The 20,957-nt window shown below is 36.0% G+C and overlaps 1 protein-coding gene across 2 annotated transcripts in view; it reads right to left on the reverse strand.

Moving 5' to 3' along the window:
• SPATA17 (spermatogenesis associated 17) overlaps window positions 1–20,957 on the reverse strand; it is a 197,225-nt gene that overhangs the window by 60,119 nt on the left and 116,149 nt on the right. For both annotated transcript variants that reach the window (XM_001490428.5, XM_014738070.2), the window contains 2 exons: window positions 19,012–19,215; window positions 13,688–13,836 (listed from right to left, as the gene is read on the reverse strand). In XM_001490428.5, coding sequence (XP_001490478.4) covers window positions 13,688–13,836; window positions 19,012–19,215 — 353 coding nt within the window. The remainder of the gene's footprint in view (window positions 1–13,687; window positions 13,837–19,011; window positions 19,216–20,957) is intronic.

Below are 20,957 nucleotides of genomic sequence, written 5' to 3' on the forward strand. Positions count from 1 at the left end.
AAGACTATCTCTTTGACTAGACAGTGAGCTTATATTGCAAGCTTCTAAATTTAAATGGGAAGACATATCTTGCCCTCTTCCTCAGCTTTTTCTTACCTTAAGAGGAATAGAATTCCCTGGATACATTATTATTATTAACCATCTCAAGGCATGCAGACTCAGTAATTTCATTATATCTCTGCAACAACTTTCTGATAAATATTTTGCAGAGTTGACCTTACTTTTCTTTAGCTGGTTGCAAAAAACTTTTGAAAAAGTCTCTGCTAAAAGATACTAGTTTTAAATGCCCCAGCCAAATAACATTCCCACAGGCTCTTCTGTTAGGCCATTTACAACACTAAATGTTTTAAACTAACAACACTGCCAAAATGGCTAAAAATGATGAGCTCAGATATTTTAAGGACTTGCATAATTGATATAAAGAATATATAATTAAGGAGGAAAAGAAGGCTGTGGGAAATACTTGTACAAATCACTGTTAACAAGGTCTAAGAAAATATGCCGAAACTGACAAGAAAACATGCTAAGGAAAATCAAATGTTCTTTGCTGAGTTACATTCCAGAGCACCATATTCCACACTATGGGCTGTGGATAAAGGCATTCCATGGCCAACTCGACCTCAGATCTATGAACCAGGAGACTTCTGTCTACCTCATTCATTGCTCCATCACCAATGCCTAATACAGTGCCTGGCACATATTAGGCATGCAATAATATTTCTTGAATGAATGAGTGAATAAGTTTGCAATATGCTATATATTATATGTCCCCTCTTTGAAGTTCACATTAAATATGACTACCTTTAAGACTGAGAAGCCTTAAATGAGAAGCCCTATAATACCACAAAAAATAACATAATACTACATAGAAAGAAAGTGTAACTGTTTGAAATATAATTTTTCCCAAATTTACTTGATAGAAAACTCAATAACATCTTCCAGACTAGTGTGTCAAGAGATACAGTTTGGAAACTGCTCTTGAGAGTGAGAAAAAGAAAAAAGGCCAGCCTGTTAGTGGGACTGCTAGGGTAATGTTCACGAAGATCAAGGAGAAACCACAATCGAACTCATTTTCTTTTGCTTGATTGTTCTTTCAATGAGAATGATTTTGATGATCAGCTAGATTAGGACAAAGTAAACGGACTTAGTTCAAGCTCAAACTCAAACTGTAAGAAAAATTAGCACCTACCGTTTGTCAAGCACTGTGCTAAGTGTACTGCATAAGTCACGGGCTCTGTTCTTGAGGAACTTATCACCTAGAACAGGGATCTCCAATTTCCACGTCTAGAAGGGCCAGGTAATGCAAATGAGTCAGATGTAGAGCTAAGACTGCCAGCTTCAATTCATGCCATGTGACACTGTGGGCCTACTGTGGGTCCTAATTTGCATTAGAAGCTGGAAAATCTGGATTTTTAAAAGATTTAATTGCCATTTTAAATTACTTTTCAATTAACGTAATTTTTAGAAAATTGTAGGATCCAAATATAACATAGCTGGAGGCTGTATGCAACTCAGAAGCTACTAGCTTGCAACCTCTACTTTAGAATTTATAAGTGAGCATCTGGCTCTGTCAATGACTTCAAGGTCTCTAACCAAAATGTATTATATCTCAAGTTACTGAGCAGACTTTTGGATGAAATCACCAAATCACCATTAGTTATTCTTAAGAAATTGTGAATGTGCCAAAGATGTACAAAATGACTTTAAAAGCAGAAGAATATAGATTCTATAACATATCGGTGGTTTAATTTGATGTTAATTTTCCACAAGATTCTAAAATGGAATAGTAAAATAAAATTCTAGAAAAGTGTGACATATATATGACATAGTCATATATATGATACTGATTCAGTGCATTTTAACATTTTAATATGTCTATATTTTAATATTTTAAATTTTAAAATTAAATACAAATATTTAAAATACAAATTTAAAATATCTTAATATTTTAATTTGTGTGTATATATACATATATATATAAAGAGAGAGAGACTTATATACATATAGACATATATATCACCACAGATAAGACTAAAATTTTAGACACAGTATATCTGAAGTTTGGCAAAGAATTTGACAAGCTTTTTTATGATATCCTCAAGAACATGGGAGAAAGAAGAACTAGGTGATAGTTAAAGAAGAAAGCAAAAAAAATCAACAACCAAATCTGAAAGCTCTTTAGTCTGCATTCATCTTGAACTCATCCAGTCCTTGTGGCGAATTCTCTTTTCCTCTGATTTGCACCATACCTCCTGACACTCTTCCTAGCTTTCTCAGTTTCTTGACTGACTCATCATTTTCTGCCAATATCTTGAATTAATGACTCTTATCTTAACCAGAACTGTGCATTAGAATCACCTGGGCATGTACTTCAAATACACATGCCTACTGAATCAAAATATCTGTGATTGAGACTCAGGAATGCAAATGTATACAATTTTAAACCTCGAGGTGATGCAGATAAGCAACCTAATTAAGAACCACCGCCCTAACATTAAAGCAACTCGCAGGAATCTGTACTTAATCTTCTCTCTCTCTAGTTTCCCCCCGGGAGATTCTTCCATCAGCAAGCTTTTAACCATCACCTCTACAGTGATGATTTCTACATCTTTATCTCTATACACAATGTTTTTCCTTAACTCAAGACCGGTATTTTCAAATGCTCACTAGGAATATCTATCTAGCTACACAATGGGAGCCTCAACGACAGTTGCCTCCAAATTGAATTTCTATCTCAAACCACCATCCTATCAAGCCAATAATTCTTCTTAAGCATTTTTCTTAGTTAAGTAAAGACATCACCATCTAGCAGGTCAACTCAGTGAGAAACCATGAAGTCAAGGCACTAAAGGACCCCCTACCTTGGCGCTCCTCAATCTGAAGAAACCCTTGCTTATGGCCCTACTCTCTGTACTTGATACAATGTGACACACCCTTGCCAAGACCACAGTTGTGGTATAGTCATATATTAATCTGCATATCCACTAATTTAACACATATTAAACATGTATTGTATTCCAAGCCTATGACTTGTGTGGAGAGATAATACAAACTGAGCAAAACAGGTTATCTTTCAGGAATTTGAACCAAAATGCAGAATTAACCATGGGCTCTAGAGCTGGAAGCTTATACTGAATCAGGCCTGGAGTGGCCATGATAACTAAGGGCAAGCTGAAGATTTATAGGAAAGATTTATTAGTCAGCAGAAAAAGAGAAGCAGCAGAAATGCAGAGAAAAGCAGAGCTGCCACTAAAAGGAGAAAACCATACCCCTGCAGCCCCCAAGAGAGTCACCTTAGTCTAGTTTTCCTTTGGTTCCTCATGATTCTATAAGATTCCTCGATGTATCTTTTCAAACACACCCTTAACTTCTTGAGTTACCTTGAACGGATCTTTGTTTTTTGCAACTAAGAAAGCTCTAAGACAGTGATCTCAAATACATCTGTGCTCCTGACCACACCATCCACACTATATCAGGTTGGCCCCTAAATTAGGTTTAGCGTTTATAGGATTCAACCTATAAAGGTGTTTGTCAACCTTTCTCTTCTCCCCTACTAACAATGTCCTTGTTCTCTTGCAAGTCCTCTTATCTATGAACTGGACTATGACCAATTGTCCCCTAATTGGTCTCTGTCACCAGTGACTCCTGTTTCTTAACCATGGACATAGCTAGTAAAGTGATATTTCTGAGCTGTCCGACCCTTTCCCTCCAGTGATTCAAATACTGATGGTTTCACAGTGTCTTTTATATGGTGAAGTCCAAATACTTTATCATGGTGCACATGGTCCTTTACGCCCTGGTTCCACCTACACTTTCCATCTCATTTCTCCCACTTTGCATGAGGTACCAAAGCTGTGAACAAAGCTTTACAAGATGCCTCAGAAGGCAAACTGAAACCCCCAGGAGGTGTGCCCTTTTTCACACAAAGTTGGCTTCATCCAGGCCACACCTTGTGCCACACTTACATCTCTTCTGACCTCAACCCACTTCTGAACTTTAAATTAAGACAGGAAAATCTGGGATGTATAAATGTCATACCAAAATAAGAACATAAATATGGCGCAAAATGACTTTCTCTCACAAAAGAAATTTGATTTCTCATAAATTTACCGAAAGTCAATTGGCAAAACTTTACTTAGCATATGCCAGGCATTGTATTAGGAAGAGTGCTTTGAATATGATAAAATCTAACTAAAAAGAGTAAAAGTATCTTTTTATGACTTGTCCAATTGCATACGCCAAAAATTGTACGTAATATTCTTGGACTATCATAAAAAGTTTTCCCAATAATCATCATTATGTTGATGCTATAAATCTTAAACTTCGTTATACTTAGATGTCTGTAAGGACACAATTCTAATATTCTGTGGTCATTTATTTAAAAAACCATATTTTTTTTCCCCTGGAAACAGCGAACAAAAAGAGAGCACAGTTCTCACTATACAGCCAAAGTAATAAAGGGCTCTTTTGTAGACAAATTCTAGAACTTCTTAATTATACACAGGCTTATTATCTGTATCCCCAGTGTTATAAAGTACCAGAACTTCATTAGAAAAATTAAGCTGGAAAAAATGAAGGCAGTGCTTTGTAAATTTCCACTGGAAATTAGCTGGGAGAGGCAGAGGAATACTGGATCAAAAGAGGGTAATCACGCTTAACTGTGCCCCAGAGCACCCGCATGTATAATACGATTTGCACAGTAACTACTTCTCCTGTTACAGCTTGTTTGGAGTATTCTGTGTTAATGGGGTTAGCTAATTTCGTATTTTAACTTAAAAAGGCTCTGCTGATTAATAAATGTTGCACACTGTGCTAGTAATTAAAATAAATGGAAGAGTTACAAATAAAAGTTGAATTGTTAAGAAAACATTATCTGAAAATATATGATAATCCCTATTTATCATAATATAATAACAGTTCAGAAAATATGCAAATTGTAAAGGTCTAAAGTGTTTGAAAAATCACAAAAGTCAAAAAAGTTTTGAGAATGTATTTTAATTTCCTTATCACTATTCTTTAGCAATAAATATAACCAGATCTCATCTATATATACCACATTTTTTAAAATGCTTTTTTTAAAAACTCTTATTTAGATCTAGTTTCTTAACCTTTCCCATAACATTTTTCATGGTACTGTCTATGAAATGATACTGATACTTAATTAGAAATAATATTTAAAAGGTTTAAAAATGAGTAATCTACTATGTACCAAGGCTTCTGTCTGAGCTAGTTTGCAAATTTGAGGGAAATGAAGGCAGATACATAAGATTCATAACTTTTGAATGTTTTTCATTAGTGCCAGCAAATGGAGAGGTCACGAAATTGTGCGGTTAGTTCTGCTTTGTTACTAAATGTTTTCAGGGTGTCTCTCATTTCACCTACTCTGAATAACGAAGGATGACAGAATATGCACCCCAAATAAAGCCACTTTGACACAAGATTGTTTTGAGCCAAAGGCACTTGAAAACAACAGGTACAAGCAAAGTGATCTGACTTTTCCTTTTTCCCCTAAAATCAGTAGACAACACTCCTATATGACAGACGCCTTTTCTATACCAGGAGAAAAGAAACATTTTTATCACCAGAGATGGGGAGTTGAAGCTGAGATAATTCTGTACAAACAGACCTTGTTAAATAGCTTTTATCTTCCTTTGGTCTCCCTACAAATATTAGTTACTTTTCCACAATTGCTTCTCCTGTTCAACCTAGTATATAAGCGCTTAGCGTTTGCCGCTTCTTTGGGTGCTCATTTCCTTACTGGGCTCTTGTGTCACGCAAAACTTAAATAAATCTATATGCTTCTCTCCTGTTAATTTGTTTTATGACAATTTAATTCTCAGGCCCAGCTGAAGACTGTAAGAGGGTAGAGATAAAGTTTTGCCGCTCCTACAATAACTATCAGAAAATTAAGACCTTTCATTTTTTCAAAAAGATGTAGAGACAGCTAGTGAGCTGTCTGTACTCAGGTTCTTATGAAAGCCTACACAAGTTTGAAATGTAATATCTTTAGAATATGATTTAATCATAAACTTCTCCCCATAAGGACACTCAAGCCACAGTCATATTTTTTAATCTGCTAAATGTCCACACCCGAAACCTGCAGAAGAATCTTGATTCCTTAGGGATCCAAGGATTTTCCTCAATTTTAGCTCAGATTTATTTATTAATTATTAATTATTTTATTTATTAATGAACCTAAACACCAAAGTCTGAGCTAGCAAGGTAGCTCCCTGACTTGAAGAACATTTATATGAGTTTTCTATTGCTGCTGTAACAAGTCACCACAAACTGAGTGGCTTCGAGAACACAAATTTATTATCTTAGAGTTCTGGAGGTCAGAAGTCTGAAATGGGTCTCACTGGGCTAAAATAAAGGTTTAGCAGGGCTGCATTCCTTCTAGGGGAAAATCCGTGTCCTTACCTCTCCCAGTTTCTAGAGGCTGCCTACATTCCTTGGTTGTGGTCTCTTCCTACATCTTCAAAGCTGGCAAAGATGAGTTGGCCTTCTCACATGGCATCACTCTGATTTTTATGTAGTCAAAGCTCTTTCTGCCTCCCTCTTCCACTTTTAAGGACCCTTGTGGTTACACTGGGCCCACCCTGATAATCCAGGATATTCTCCCCATCTTTAAACCCTGAATCACATCTTATATCATATAAGGTAAAACATTCACAGGTTCCTGGACTTAGGATGTGGACTCTCTGGGGACCATTATTTTGCCACCAGAACACAGATTGGCACTGACTTCTACGGCAATGTCCTAAATCCACTCCATTTTAGATATAGTTATACTATGCATAATTATAGTCTCCTCTATTAATGCAGGATGTCTATAACTAAGACAAGATATTAACATATAGACCTTAGCACCTCTCATGAGACTTTAGTAAAGCCGATATTAGCTTATATCATCTGATTTATGATCACCCATTTCATTCCATCTCTGCCATCTTGATGGATAAATTAAACATTTACCATGCTAGTTCTGGTGCCACTGTGGCCTCCCATTTCTTCCACCTCTTAATAATAATGACTTCTTTCCTCACTTCATCTAGGCAACTTGCATCGCCCCATTTTACATCTGAAAGTATTCCTTGAAATGCTCTCTGAAAAATCCAAAAATTCTCTGACCACAATCTCCCATAAAGAGGAAGCACAACGTCTATGACATTCTGCCATTTTTAAATAAAGGGACAATATAAACATACATAATTGTATACGCAAATAAGAATGCCTGGATAAGATACTCAAGAAGTGGTTAATAGTGGTTGCCCCTAGAAAATATAACTGGGGAATCTATCACCTTATAATGTTTAAAGTTTTTACAGTAAATACGTGTTGCTATTTCCATGTTTTAAAACGCGATCAAACAATCCTTTCATTATTTTAAGTGGATTTGAGCAGATTGAATAAATCAAGGGGGACAGGAAATTCCTTAATGGAAGCAGAAGAGAACATGGGATATAAAGAGAAATGAAAACAGCTCAGCAGCTCTGGAGCACAGAGTTTCTTATGGAACGTGGCAGAAGATTCACTGGAGAAATAAGCCTGGATTAGATCTTGAAGGATCTTGTGTCTTGCAATAAAGAATTAAGACTTATCCCAGAAGTGATAAAAAGCCATTAAAAAGCATCTGGCTGAATAATAGCTAGCTTAAATTTTTCTAGTGTTGTGGTAAATGCATTAAATGGGAGTAGGACTGGGCAGATCAGACAAGTTTTTTTTTTTTTTGGAAGATTGGCCTTAGCTAACATCTGTGCCCATCTTCCTCTACTTTGTATGTGGGAAACCTGCCACAGGATAGGTCTGCACCTGAGATCTGACCCAGTGAAGCCCAGGCTCCTGAAGCAGAGCATGTGAACTTAACCACTACACCACCAGGCCAGCCCCCAGGCAGGCTTTTCATAGTAATTAAAAGAAGAAGTTATAAGTGCCTAAATTAAATCAGTAGTAGAAAGGAAAGAGGGGCTGGATTTGAGAGATATATACTTAAAAGGTGGAATAGACAGGATTTGAGGACCAAATTTTGGAGAAGGATAACAGGGTAATTCACAAGTCTCTAGGCATACAGTTGGTGCTGCAATTCACACTCTAGAATAAGCAGACCAATGTGGGATGTACCAAGTATGGGACATCTGGTAGAGATGCAAATAAAGGTGGAAGTTGAAAATCTAAATCTGGAATGTAGGAGTGAGCTCTTAGAGTTTTAGAGTGGAAATCATTAGCGTAGAAGTGGTCGTTGAAGTCTCTCAAATAGGAGCAATCACTCAGAGAGACTATGTATGGAAAGGAGAAGAAAGTAAAGACAAAGAGTTGAATATTGAATCCTGCTATCCCCTTAACTCTATCCTACTCACTCTCACCGGAAGTACTGGAATGTTCTCCTAATAGGTTTCCTTTGCTCCAGCATACTTCTTCTCAAATACATCTGTCTCACAATCAACAAATTCATTTTCTTTTCATAACATCCTCTTACTCAAAAACCTTAAATAATTCTCCCTTATCTACAGATAAACCCTCAAATCCTTGGCCTTGAAACCTCACACAATTTTCGTTTCTACTGCCTCCCACATAAAAATTAGTTTTTGTCAAACTGGTCTTCTCATTGTTCTGTGAACTTTTCCCACCGCCATTTTCTTTCATAACATCAACCTGCTTTTCTCTATCAAAATCTTAACCATCTTTCACAGAACCCAACTCATTTCCTTTTCTGTGAAGAATACCTTCCAAGGTCATCAGAGGCCAGAGCAAATTTTACATTAAAAAAAAAATCATGGCCCTTACGGTCTTTAACAAACACTTGACTATTTATCCAGCACTTCCCTATGGTAATTCTCATTTAGGATTTCATTAGGCTTTCTGGTTTAGTTTAAAGCTAGAAGCATAGAAGTTCCATGAGAGAGAAATTTTCATCTATTCAGTGCTGTATCTCTAGAGCCTAGAACTATTCCTGACATGCAAATATTTGTTGAATCAGTAAATACTCCCTTATATTCCTCACAATATCTAGCTGAGAGCTTCTACTTGGCAATTATTTACTAGCTACTTATTTAATTTCCCGCCTTCATAAAGATAGACATGTGAAGAAGAAAAACCATTTTCTTCAAGAGAGCACAAGAAAATAAAATGAGTTTCTTAAGGACAAGAACAAACAAGGGAAACTTTAAAGTGACTTCTGAAAAGCCCTCTGTAATCCACACTTTATTTGTAAAATGTTATTGTCCCATTTCCTATGCTTATTTTAAAGAACATATTAAAGAATGTGACCTTATTTGGAAATAGGATTGTGGCAGATGTAATAAGATGAGGTCACAAGGAATAGGGTGGACCCCTAAGCCAATTTGACTGGTATCCTTATAAAAAGGGGAAATTTGGACAGAGACACAAACAGAGGGTCACTCCCAGGTGAAAACAAAGGCAGAGATCAGAGTGATGCTTCTACAAGCCAAGGAACACCAAAGGTTGTCAGCAAACTACGAGAAGTTAGAGGGGAGTCCTGGAATAGATTCTCCCTCACACCACCCAGAAGAAACCAAGCCTGTTGACACCTTGATCTTGGACTTCTAGCCTCCAGAATTGTGAGACAATAAATTTCTGTTGTTTAAGCCACTCAGTTTGTGGTATTCTGCTATGATCGCTCAAGCAAACGAATACACTCAGAAAATTTGTCGTTCAGAAGCTTAAAGAAGAAATCGCCTATGAGGTTAGGACACAGTGGCCTGTGAAGAGCTCTGCTCATGATCCCCCTTAACTCCTGGTTCCTGGGACTCGTAGATGAAATCCAGGCCATCAGTGGAACCTTGATTTCCTCCTCACATTTTGTATTACAAAAAGAATTACTATGTTTGTAGCAAATATAAAATATTAAATAATTATTTTTATTAAGACTCTTATATGTTCCTGGCATTTTATATTTATTATCTCATTCAATCTTTATTACAGCCTCTAAGATAACATTTCTCTCCCCATTTTACAGACAGGAAAATAGAGGCTCAGGAAGGCTAAATTACTTACCCACAATCGTACTGCAGTTGTGTCATGGAGCCAAGATTTGAGCTTACATAGATCTAGTTCCAAAGCCCATTTTCCTTCTATCACCACACTGCAATTTTCATAATGATATGAAAACAAAATAGCTAAATGTATCAACCCCTCAAACATAATACCTCCCTTTGAATTCTTAAGACTAGAAATAAAAGGCTCTACTTTTTCAGGTTTAGATAGAGAATTCCTAATTAAGCCCCTTGGATGGCAAACCTATTGCCTTCAATTTCCTAGAGGTGAAATTGGTAATGTGGCAAAAAAAAAAAGGGCCCCCTGCATTAAAAAACCGTGCATCTCTGTGGTAAAAGGATACTTTTTTTTCCTAATTTCTTTCACAGAATTATTATCTGCAAAGATATAAAACCTAAATTTCTAACATTTCTTTAGCCTCACAAAATACAATTATTTCCTTGCAGGACATTTGGTCCTGTCCAAAACATCCATCAGACATTCGGTCCACGCCAAAAGGTCCTTGATATCTGGTCATATTTGGCCCTGTCTGAAACCACTTGGCATGGACCAAATGTGCTCATGGATGTTTTGGACAGGACCAAATGTCAAGGATCTTTTGGCATGGACCAAATGTCTTACGGACATTTTGGACAGGACCAAGTGTCTGCTACTCCAATTATGTTATCCAGTATACAAAAATCAAAATGGTTTCAGAAGAAGCTACAAGATATCATTGCTTCAATTCTCCAAAAAATGAAATTATTCTTAGGCTAATTGCTAAGGCCAATGGCTTAGTCCTATCCTGCAAATACGATAGCTTCAAGTCTATAAGTAACTTCTTTAGCATTCCCAACTTGGTTTGTTTCTGATTGGTTGATAATCCTGGAAGCACTTTTCAATCTGAAAGCTTCAGGGTAAAGAGTCATTAGCAGTACCATAGAGGCTGAAGATATCTACAAGTATTCCATGGAAAGTACAAGCTCAGCACACTTCTTTGGGGATAGCAATGATAGCTGATCTTTCCAGGCTTATCAAGGAAAATACTAAGCAAGGATATTCAGTATCTTTGATACACAATGATTTCTGTAGAAATATCAATGTGGCCAATTACTTGTTTCAGCAATTAATCTTGTTATTTCACAAACCTTTGTATTGTTGAAAATGGCAAAATAATTCTGACTAATATACCTCTTTGGATATTCACTATTAAATTGCATTTTTACTTGACTAAGTCTGAGTAGCATTAATCTTCTATAATCCCTTTGGTAAAACAAACCTACCTCCCCAAAACTAATTGGAAATAAATGTTTCTTATTTTCTTAGTCATCATATATGGGTAACTCAGTCAATTACTGAAAGAATTTGCTGAAGCTTTATTTGTTTGTTCTTGTTCCTAAAGAAATTCATTTTATTTTCTTGTGCCTTCTTGAAGAAAATTATTTGTCTTCTTCACATGTCTATCTTTATGAGGCCAGGAACTTAAATAAGCAGTTAGTAATTATTTCACTTCAAGTAATTGCTATAAAATGAAAAACTTTATAAAAATTACTTGAGATGCTTGCCAATTTTATCTTTCATATGACTTTGTGTAACAATTTTTATTTTTCAAGAGAGTCTTCAGAAATGCATGATTAAAATAAAGCACATTTTATATCCCTTCTGACTGATAAAATGGCCCAAAAGCCACTGTGCTGGATAAGAGTAATTCTAGCTTCTTTATATAACAAAATATACTCTGTAATGTATTTTGGAATTATTAGTATATAAATTATTATTATGTAACATACATAATATGATTAGTACATATTATATATTATGTAAAACAATAATAATTGCAGTTTATGTGTTGTTGACTACTGTACAGCAACTTATAACAATATTTCATATTATATTAAAATTATTATAATTATAAGAGCTTCTGCAAGGCAAAGAAAACCAGGATCAAAATGAAAAGACAACACACCAACTGGGAGAAAATATTTGCAAATAATTTATCCAACAAGGGGTTAATCTCCATAATATATAAAGAATTCACACAACTGAGCAACAACAACAGAAACAACCAGAGCGAAAAATGGGCAAAGGATATGAACAGACGTTTTTTCAAAGAAGATATACGCATGTCCAATAGGCACATGAAAAGATGTTCAATATCACTAATCATCAGGGAAATGCAAATGAAAGCTACTCTTAGATATCACTTTACACCCATTAGAATCTCTATAATCACCAAGACAAAAAATAACAAATGCTGGAGAGGTTGTGGAGAGAAGGGAACCCTCATCCACTGCTGGTGAGAATGCAAACTGGTGCAGGCACTCTGGAAAACAGTATGCAGATTTCTCAAAAAATTAAAAATAGAAATACCATATGACCCAGCTATCCCACTATGGGGTATTTATCCAAAGAACTTGAAAACAACACAAGGAAACTTATGCACCCCTATGTTAATTGCCGCATTATTCACAATAGCCAAGATGTGGAAGCAACCCAAGTGCCCATCAACTGATATTCAGATAAAGAAGATGTAGTATATGTATACAACGGAATACTACTCAGCCATAAAAAAGACAAAATCATCCCATTCACAACAACACGGATGGACCTTGAGAGTATTATGTTAAGCAAAATAAGCCAGACAGAGAAAGACAAACACCAGATGATTCCACTCATATATGGAAGATAAACCAATACATGGACAAAGAGAAGAGCTTAGTGGTTACCAGGGGGCAGGGGGTTGGGAGGTGGGCACAAGGGGTGAAGGGGGTGACTGACAAATAATCATGTACAACTGAAATTTCACAATGTTATAAACTATTATGACCTCAATTAAAAAATAATAATAATTGCTGTCTATATGTTGGTGACATTTGTATAGTAACATAATATTATTTTATATATTATATTAAAATTATTATAAGAATTCATATTAGAATAATTGTCTTACTATTTAGTATATATAGTACTAAAGAATTATTATAAGATACAGTAAAAGATAATTACAAGATACATTATAGGATAATAATTTTTAAAAAGCTGTTCTTGATTTTAAATGGTCTACTTATAAATTATATATGACTACATTGATGACAAATGCCTTAAAAGAGAGGAAATGTCTTGCCGAAAGATGTATGAATTGAGACCCAAATCAATGATGCTAATAAAATCATTTAAAACTGCATGTACTATTGGATCATCCTTTATCTTTTTCAGTCCTCTTCCTCAGTCGTAAAGAAATTAACTGCTTTTATTGCCCCTGATTTATTAAAATTACTGTTTTATCAATGGATACAAATGAAATTTAGTCCATGTTAAGAAAAACGTTTTTGTTGTGATGGATCTTATTTTAGAAGCATCATAAATACACATGCTTTCAATGGATAATTAAGGAAATTACCTTCACAGATGCATGGATAGTGGTCACTTATTCCCTTGAAATGCCATTCATTTTCTTTTTTTCTTTGAGTAATTAACATATAGTGTATATATATATTAGCCATCAATATTGTCATCAATATTGACATTATCTAAAACATCTAGATATTGAAAAATGGTTACTTCTGAATAGATCGATGGTGGCTTCACCTTTTCTCACAAATAAAAGTCTCTACAATATTAGGAAATGGAAAATATTAGAAAATTTAAGGCACCCAACATGGTACAGCTACTTCTTGTGAAGCTAAGAACTCACATGTTGTCATTTACATTTCGTATCCACTCCTGTCTCCTGAGGTCCTCTCTGGCCTCCTTTAACTCATTGATTGGTTCTGCCTCCCGCAACGTTGGCTCCAAAGGCTTGTAGCGCTGTTCCAACACTTCAGCGATATCACGGAAGGGCCCCTGACAAGACAGGATGGGGCAAAAATTCTATTATGGAGGGTTTTTGGTCATATCATTGATGACCAAGGCTAATGAATATCTATAAAATATCACAAGTTTACTAAATTCTTTTTAAAGAACAATTTGTTCTTCTCTGAATTAGAAAATATATGACAAAACAAGAATACCACTTATCTTCAAGGAATGTTCTCACCCTACAAGTGATTACATTTAAAATGTTTTAAATGAAGCAGAATTTTCCCCACATATATCAAAAGAGTTTTTATCCTAGAACTTGTAAATTTGTAGTTATAGATTGCTTTATTTTCTAATTTTAAAAAGCACATTTCTTCTAATATAATTTAAAAACAATTTTCTCTCTTTTTAAGTAAAAATATTAGAAAAGATTCTGAGTATAGCTTTCAAAGAGCCCTACTATAAATATAAACAAGAAAGTGAGTGTGTTTTCATTAAAATAAAGCTTTTAGGTGAATGCCAAATCTTATATTTAATTGGCGGCCCCCCAAAACATAGAAGAGTCACATTTTTAATTATTTCAAGTATTCTTTATCTAAAATTCTAAGTATTGCTTAATAACTCTGATACAATAGCAATCATTTAATGATGTAAATATACAGCAGAGGAAAATCCATGAGCTTCAACTGTGCTTCACAACATATCCTACCTTTAAATTAGGAGTTACTTATACCAGTTGCCAGAATCCACTGCTTCTCTGATTAGAATCATAGTAAGCACAATACAAATCAGAGGTGCGGGACATTTTGCTGTGTTATGAATTACATAGTGCCTTCTTTTCTCACTATTTATCGTTGTGCAGGAGAGAAGTGATATAAAATGGACAAAGATTTCTAATCATATTCCTCATCCTTCAAGATCTCTTCTTTAAATAGGTTATCACTAACAAGACACAGCTGGAGTTACTGCAAGCACTGAGTGAAGACTGTAGGGCTAATAAAAAGAAATGATTCACGCCTCATTTATGTTCACTTATGTTTTACATTAATAGAAACCAATAATAGGAACCAGTTACCATAAAAGTCATGGACCGTAAATAACACAAATGGCAAATAAGTATCATCTAGTACTTTTCACAGCTGGACAGGAGGATTGCTATATTTGAAAGTGGTTAATGGATTTTTATTGGAACTTTAGTTTTTAAAGATACAGTAACGTGAGTCCAAGTTCATGATTAAGAAATCAAATGGGGACTTTTTTTTTTTTTTACAGATTCTTAATCGTTTACTTTGACAAATTCTATGGTTTAAAAATTAATATTTGGTTGTGTTATCAGGCAAATTATTTCTCTAGGCCTTTTTTCCTTGTATGTAAAATGGATTACTAGCTATCTCACAAATTTGCTCTTAAGATATGTAAGATAATGTAAGTAACACTCTTAGAATTTTACTTAGAACATAGTAAATAGTCAAAAATGGTATCTATGGCTTTATTATTATTTTTACTACTATAACTCTTAGTTTCAAGAGGAGTTTGAAAAAGGTTTTCAACAATAGTAGCATCAAATATATAAGCAAATGGCCAAGGCTATGACTTTGAAGGGGCCAGTATTCACAAGGAGTAACGGTTTTCTTGGTGGCCAAGATCTGCCTTCCAACCTTTGTTGGTGTATCAGCATAACACACACATCCATTTGTAGGCTTATCCCACTATATAATCTGGAACTTACTATTTCCAATGAGACAAGGAAATGGAAGAGGAAGAATTCTACTTGAGTAGTAAAATATGGAATAAAAATAGACCCAGTCTTCCTTTTGGGTTCAGTATAATCTTTGTGACCCCAATCCTTCTGTAATTGTAACCATGGGCCCGCCAGGACCAGGTCAACTCACCCCATCTTATCACCAAAGTGGTTAAGAACTGCCTTTCAGAAAATTTGCAATGTCATGTAGCTAGAGCATGAACAGAAGAAGAAATCTTGACCTGAAATGACCATAGAACCAAAGATTCTCCTCCCCATGGAACCAAAAGACAAGGACATGACCAGAACTTAAAAGTCAGACTCCTATCAGAAGCAAGGGGTCCCTCATTCAGGAAGATCCGGTGTTAAAATTCCTTTCCCACATCATCATAAATGTTTAGAACCCCATCACAAATGTTTAGAATCTCATCATAAATGATTGAAGCCCATCAATCAAAACCTGTCTTGCCAGTGTTTCTGTGTGCCAGCCTCATCTCCCTAACCTCTTAAATTTCACCCCAAATCCTGAACTGGGGAGACAGATCTGAGGGCACATGCCCCCCACCTCCCTGCAGATCAATCTCACAGAACAAAGCTAATCTCTTTTCACAAAGGCTGATGTTGTAATTAGTTGGTTTTTTATGCACATTGGCCAAGAGAACCCCAATTATGTGTGGTAGCATAATCATGCCCATCTCCCTGTGTCTTTCAGTGTCTGGTCCATACATTTATAGCTTAGACAATCAGTGTCTTGCCTTTGAGCTCAGTAGTCCTCCTCCCTGGTTAGTAATTGACATCTTACTATCAAGCTTCTCTTGTGCCAAAGCTTCTATTAATTTGTGTTTCCTTCTGTAATCTGTCTTCTGTTAATCTGATAGACTGCCTTTTAGATCTCAAGTGATCACTTATGTTAACCATGCCTGGAGTGACAAGGAGTCCCAGATTTTGGACATACCTTCAAACTTCAGATCCGTGAATTGCACTCATTTCCCAAAATTAATCCCTGGAATATCTAGACCATCTAAGATTCAACCTGAACCTATAAGTCTCCTCAGACTTATCTATAGTTTTCTAATAGTTTTAGATGTTTAACTTTCTAATAGTTTTCTAATGTTTAACTTTCTTTGCCTCCAACCAAATCCCGATAATGTCAAACATATTTATATTATTCTTATATATATTTTTAATAACTCACATTACTTTATAGTCATCTTGTGTTTTTAAACTCTTCTGAAAGCTTAAATAATAATGAACTTATTTTCTAAACTGACTACTATTATCTCACACATTTAAGAAATTCACCTCACAAGTAGACAGACTGTCAGAGTACAAATATTATCATTTGGACTATGGCATTTACAGCCTTAAATCTCCCCAATGATGAATGTACGTTTTTACTATTAGGTAACATACAGGGCATGTGGTTCAGTCAAAGAAAACCACAATGTTAAAAATCTCATTCCGTGAAAAATGGGAAAGGAAACAAGGAAAAAAGAAGTGAAGTAAGGGAGGAAAGAAGAACCCAAAGAAAGATAAGAGGGAAGAAGGTGGGAAGAACAGATGGGTAAAGGAAGAATGAGAAGGAAGGGAGGAGAGAAGGAAGGAAGAAAGGATATAGGGTGCAGGAGAGGGAGGAGGACCAGGAGGATACAATACGTAACATCTTCCATGCATATAGTATAGGCCACATACGCACCCATATATCTTTATATAAATGTATGTATTTTTTCTGTGTCTTCATATATATACCATTGTGGTATAATAAGAAATATATTTGATCTTTGTTCCTGGCACAGAGCTCCTAAAATCTTTGGAATTTCCTGAGTGATAGGAGCGTCTTTTCTTATTCATAATGAGACAACTCTTGAGTTTATGCTAATGAGGTAATTTAGAATGGGATCCCTAGATAGTCTCAGGATGTGACTGGTCACCAGAAATCATTTGAAGTGATTGGAAGGTTGGAACTTCCCGCCAAACCTCTGATCTCCAGGGAGGAGAGTGGAATTGGAGATAAAACTTTATAAAAACTCTTGCACAAGAAGATTTGGTGAGCTTCTTAACTGGCATACACATCCTTGTGCTGGTGCCAGGAGCATGGTGCACCCCAACTCCACGAGGACAGAAGACCGTGGCTTCTGTTTGAGGGCTCTCTCTCAGTCTCTCTTAGAGCACTCACCCTGAGGGAGGCCAACTGCCATGTTTGAGGTAGCACTGAAGAGACGGCAACATGAGGAGGGACTGAGACATGAAAACAATCAACCATGTGAGTGACCTTGGAAGAGGACCTCCCCACCATCTTCTTCTCCCCATAGCTAAGTTTTCGTATGAAACCACAGCCCTGGCTGACCCCTTGACTGCAATTCATGAGCGATCCTGAGTCAGGGTGCTCACCTAAGCTGTATCTACAATGCTGACCCACAGAAACCATGAGATAAGAAATGTATGTTGGTTTAAGCCATCAGGTTTTGGAGTAATTTATTATGCAGCAAATGACAGAGAGAGGCAAGCCTGCATAGGCTGCTAATATGTGAGAGTTCTAGGACCCTACTGTGTGAACCAAAATCAACCCAATTCTAGGTTGATGCTGCCCAGTGGCAGTTCCCTACTCTAGATATTGATGGGGATGGTAGAACTGCTGTTCTCTGGGACTTTCAGGACAGTGACAATCATCACTCAGCACATCCCCCTCCACCCTTCAATCCCAGGAAGTCATTGGCCAATCCTGCTCTATTCCAATCCATCCTGAAGATTTATAGTCTCTGCTTGAGTTGTGCATTGTTTTGGGTCCTTTCTAATTGTCCAACTTAATCTTTTTCATTGCTCAAACCTAAATTATGTTTACAAGTGTAATAAAGATATGGATCAGCAGATGAGAGACTAAATCAAATAAATTGATAATACATAAGATTTTTCTAGCAACCATAGGTTATAACAAGTACTATTATAACAATACTTTTACATAAAAAGTCTAGATCCTAGCCAAAAATCCTATGTGTTAACTTCATATTCAAAACAATAAAATTCAGTACCAAAGAAATATTGATCACTCCCTTGGTATATATTGTAAAGGTATTTTATATTTATTATTTAAAATTAGATTCTGTAGGTGCCAGCCTTGTGGCCAAGTGGTTAAGGTTCCATGCGCTCTGCTTGGGCAGCCCCAGTTCACAGCGCACATTTGGATCCCAGGTGCAGACCTACTCCACTCATCAGCCATGCTGTGGAGGCATCTCACATACAAAGTAGAGGAGGACTGGCACAGATGTCAGCTGGGCTGATCTTCCTCCAGCGAAAAATGAGGAGGATTTGCAATGCAGTTAGCTCAGGGGAAATCTTCCTCACCGATAAAGAAACAATAAAATTAGATTCTGTAAAAAATCATTCTTCTTTCTTGTCACAAAGACAAAACAAAACAACAACTTCTTTTAAAAACAACAACAACGCAATCGAGAGAGTTCTTATACAGGACTAATGAGTACCTGACATTGTTTCCTATTAATGGGTGGCAGAATTTCAGACCGAGGAAAGGAACGGTTGCTCGTACAAGCCAGCCAGCTGGTCAGGCTGATGGAATGCTTCTGCTTAACTCTAGGTCTCTGGTGTGTTAAAGGCTTTGCCTTCTGTAACCGCAACTCCCACGGATCAGGATCTTTTCTGAACGGTGAATTGTATATACCTGGAATCTAGGAAAGAAGAATATAATTTTGACTTTCATCTTTAATATCCACATGAAATAAAAGGAAGATAAAGTTGTACCACAAAAATTTTCACATGTTAAAGGACTGTTTTAAACTACAACTCTAGTTCTTAACTAGACTTCAGAATCATCGAAGGAGGTTACAAAAAATTTTGTCTCCACTCCATACCAATAATTTCAGAATCATTCCTGGCTGAAGACTAAACATGTTAAAAACTACCGAGTTAGTTTCTATCTGCCACACATGGCATATTTTATATAACTGTATTTATGAAAAAAAATACCAGAAGGACCTTAAGTCATTTATTCTGTATTCTAACCATTAACTATGTACATTTTAATATGTAATCATATCTATAAGTCATACATTCACTCACGTAAACTCAAATATACAATGCATGAACCAGTTGCAGCTACAAGGTAGGTACTCAATAAGTATTTGATTGGTTGAATGATTATTCATCACACAACCTAATTCATGGCACTCACTTTAAGTTCTTTACTCTAAAATAATAATCCAACTGGTGGTATCATATATGTGTGTATATTATGTATCATTCAAAATAAGGTCCTGTATTTAACGAGTTGTATTCATGAGGTCTTGTTTTCCAAAGCCACTTAAATATCTTAGCAAAATATTTGAGGTTTATTTCAAAATCTTATCAAGTTCTTTCAAAGAAGTTATAGATTAGAGTCATGTGCAGTATAACGAGATTTCGGTCAACGATGGACCCCATATACAATGGTGGTCCCATAAGATTAGTAGCATATAGCCTGGGTGTGTAGTAGGCTATACCATCTAGGTTTGTGTAAGTACACTCAACGATGTTCACACAACGATGACATCACCTAAGGGCACATTTCTCAGAATGTATCCCCTTGGTTAAGCGACACATGACTGTATATCCTCCCCCAAGCCTGGAATGTCTTTCTTCCTTTTTTTATCACCAAAATTATACCCATCTTTAGGACAAATTCAAATACTTTTTCCACAGAGTCTTCTAAAGGCTATTTACCTTTACCATAGCCTTTGATGTATACCTCGTTTACAACAGGTATTAGAGGACACTTACCACAGGCTGGTTATGTCATTGCCAGTCACAGAATCGTTCTCCTAACCCCACCCTCTCCCACGACTGAGAAGGATTTGATGGGAGTGACCACTTTTTATTCATCTCTGTACCCCTCTTAGATCCAGCAAAAGGTTGCTAAGCTAGTAGCTGCTCAGTATTGATTGAATTGAATTCGTATATAGAGAATTGTATCTTATTTAAATTTCTTCATTTTAATCAACATTTCGTGAGAATATTTTAATATATGATAATAACGATTAGGATATCAAAATGATTTATAAGGATCGTTTGTTAACCTAATGAAGCCAGCTACATCTGGAGTCTACATTTAGACCCCACTCTATAATTTGGCTCAAAACATTTAAAAATTCTATTTTCTTAACCGAAGTAAAAGAAGAGAAAAGGCACTTGTAATAGTTTTTCAGTCAGAGTTTGTCTTAGAAATCTTGCTTTCTATAGATGAGTTCTATACCAAATATATTCTTTGCAAATCCCCAGTGTTTCCATGGAATTCTTATTCCTTCTGGGGTACTGTCTCTGAGGGTTAATGTGACTATTGTCTGAGACGTATGTGGGAGCATAGCTGCCGGAGCTGAGAAATGACCGTGTTTCCTTAAAGTTCTCAGCAAGAGTAATTGAATGTAGACTATCTTAC

The sequence above is a fragment of the Equus caballus genome, chromosome 30 (assembly GCF_041296265.1).
Source record: "Equus caballus isolate H_3958 breed thoroughbred chromosome 30, TB-T2T, whole genome shotgun sequence".
Lineage (NCBI taxonomy): Eukaryota > Metazoa > Chordata > Mammalia > Perissodactyla > Equidae > Equus > Equus caballus.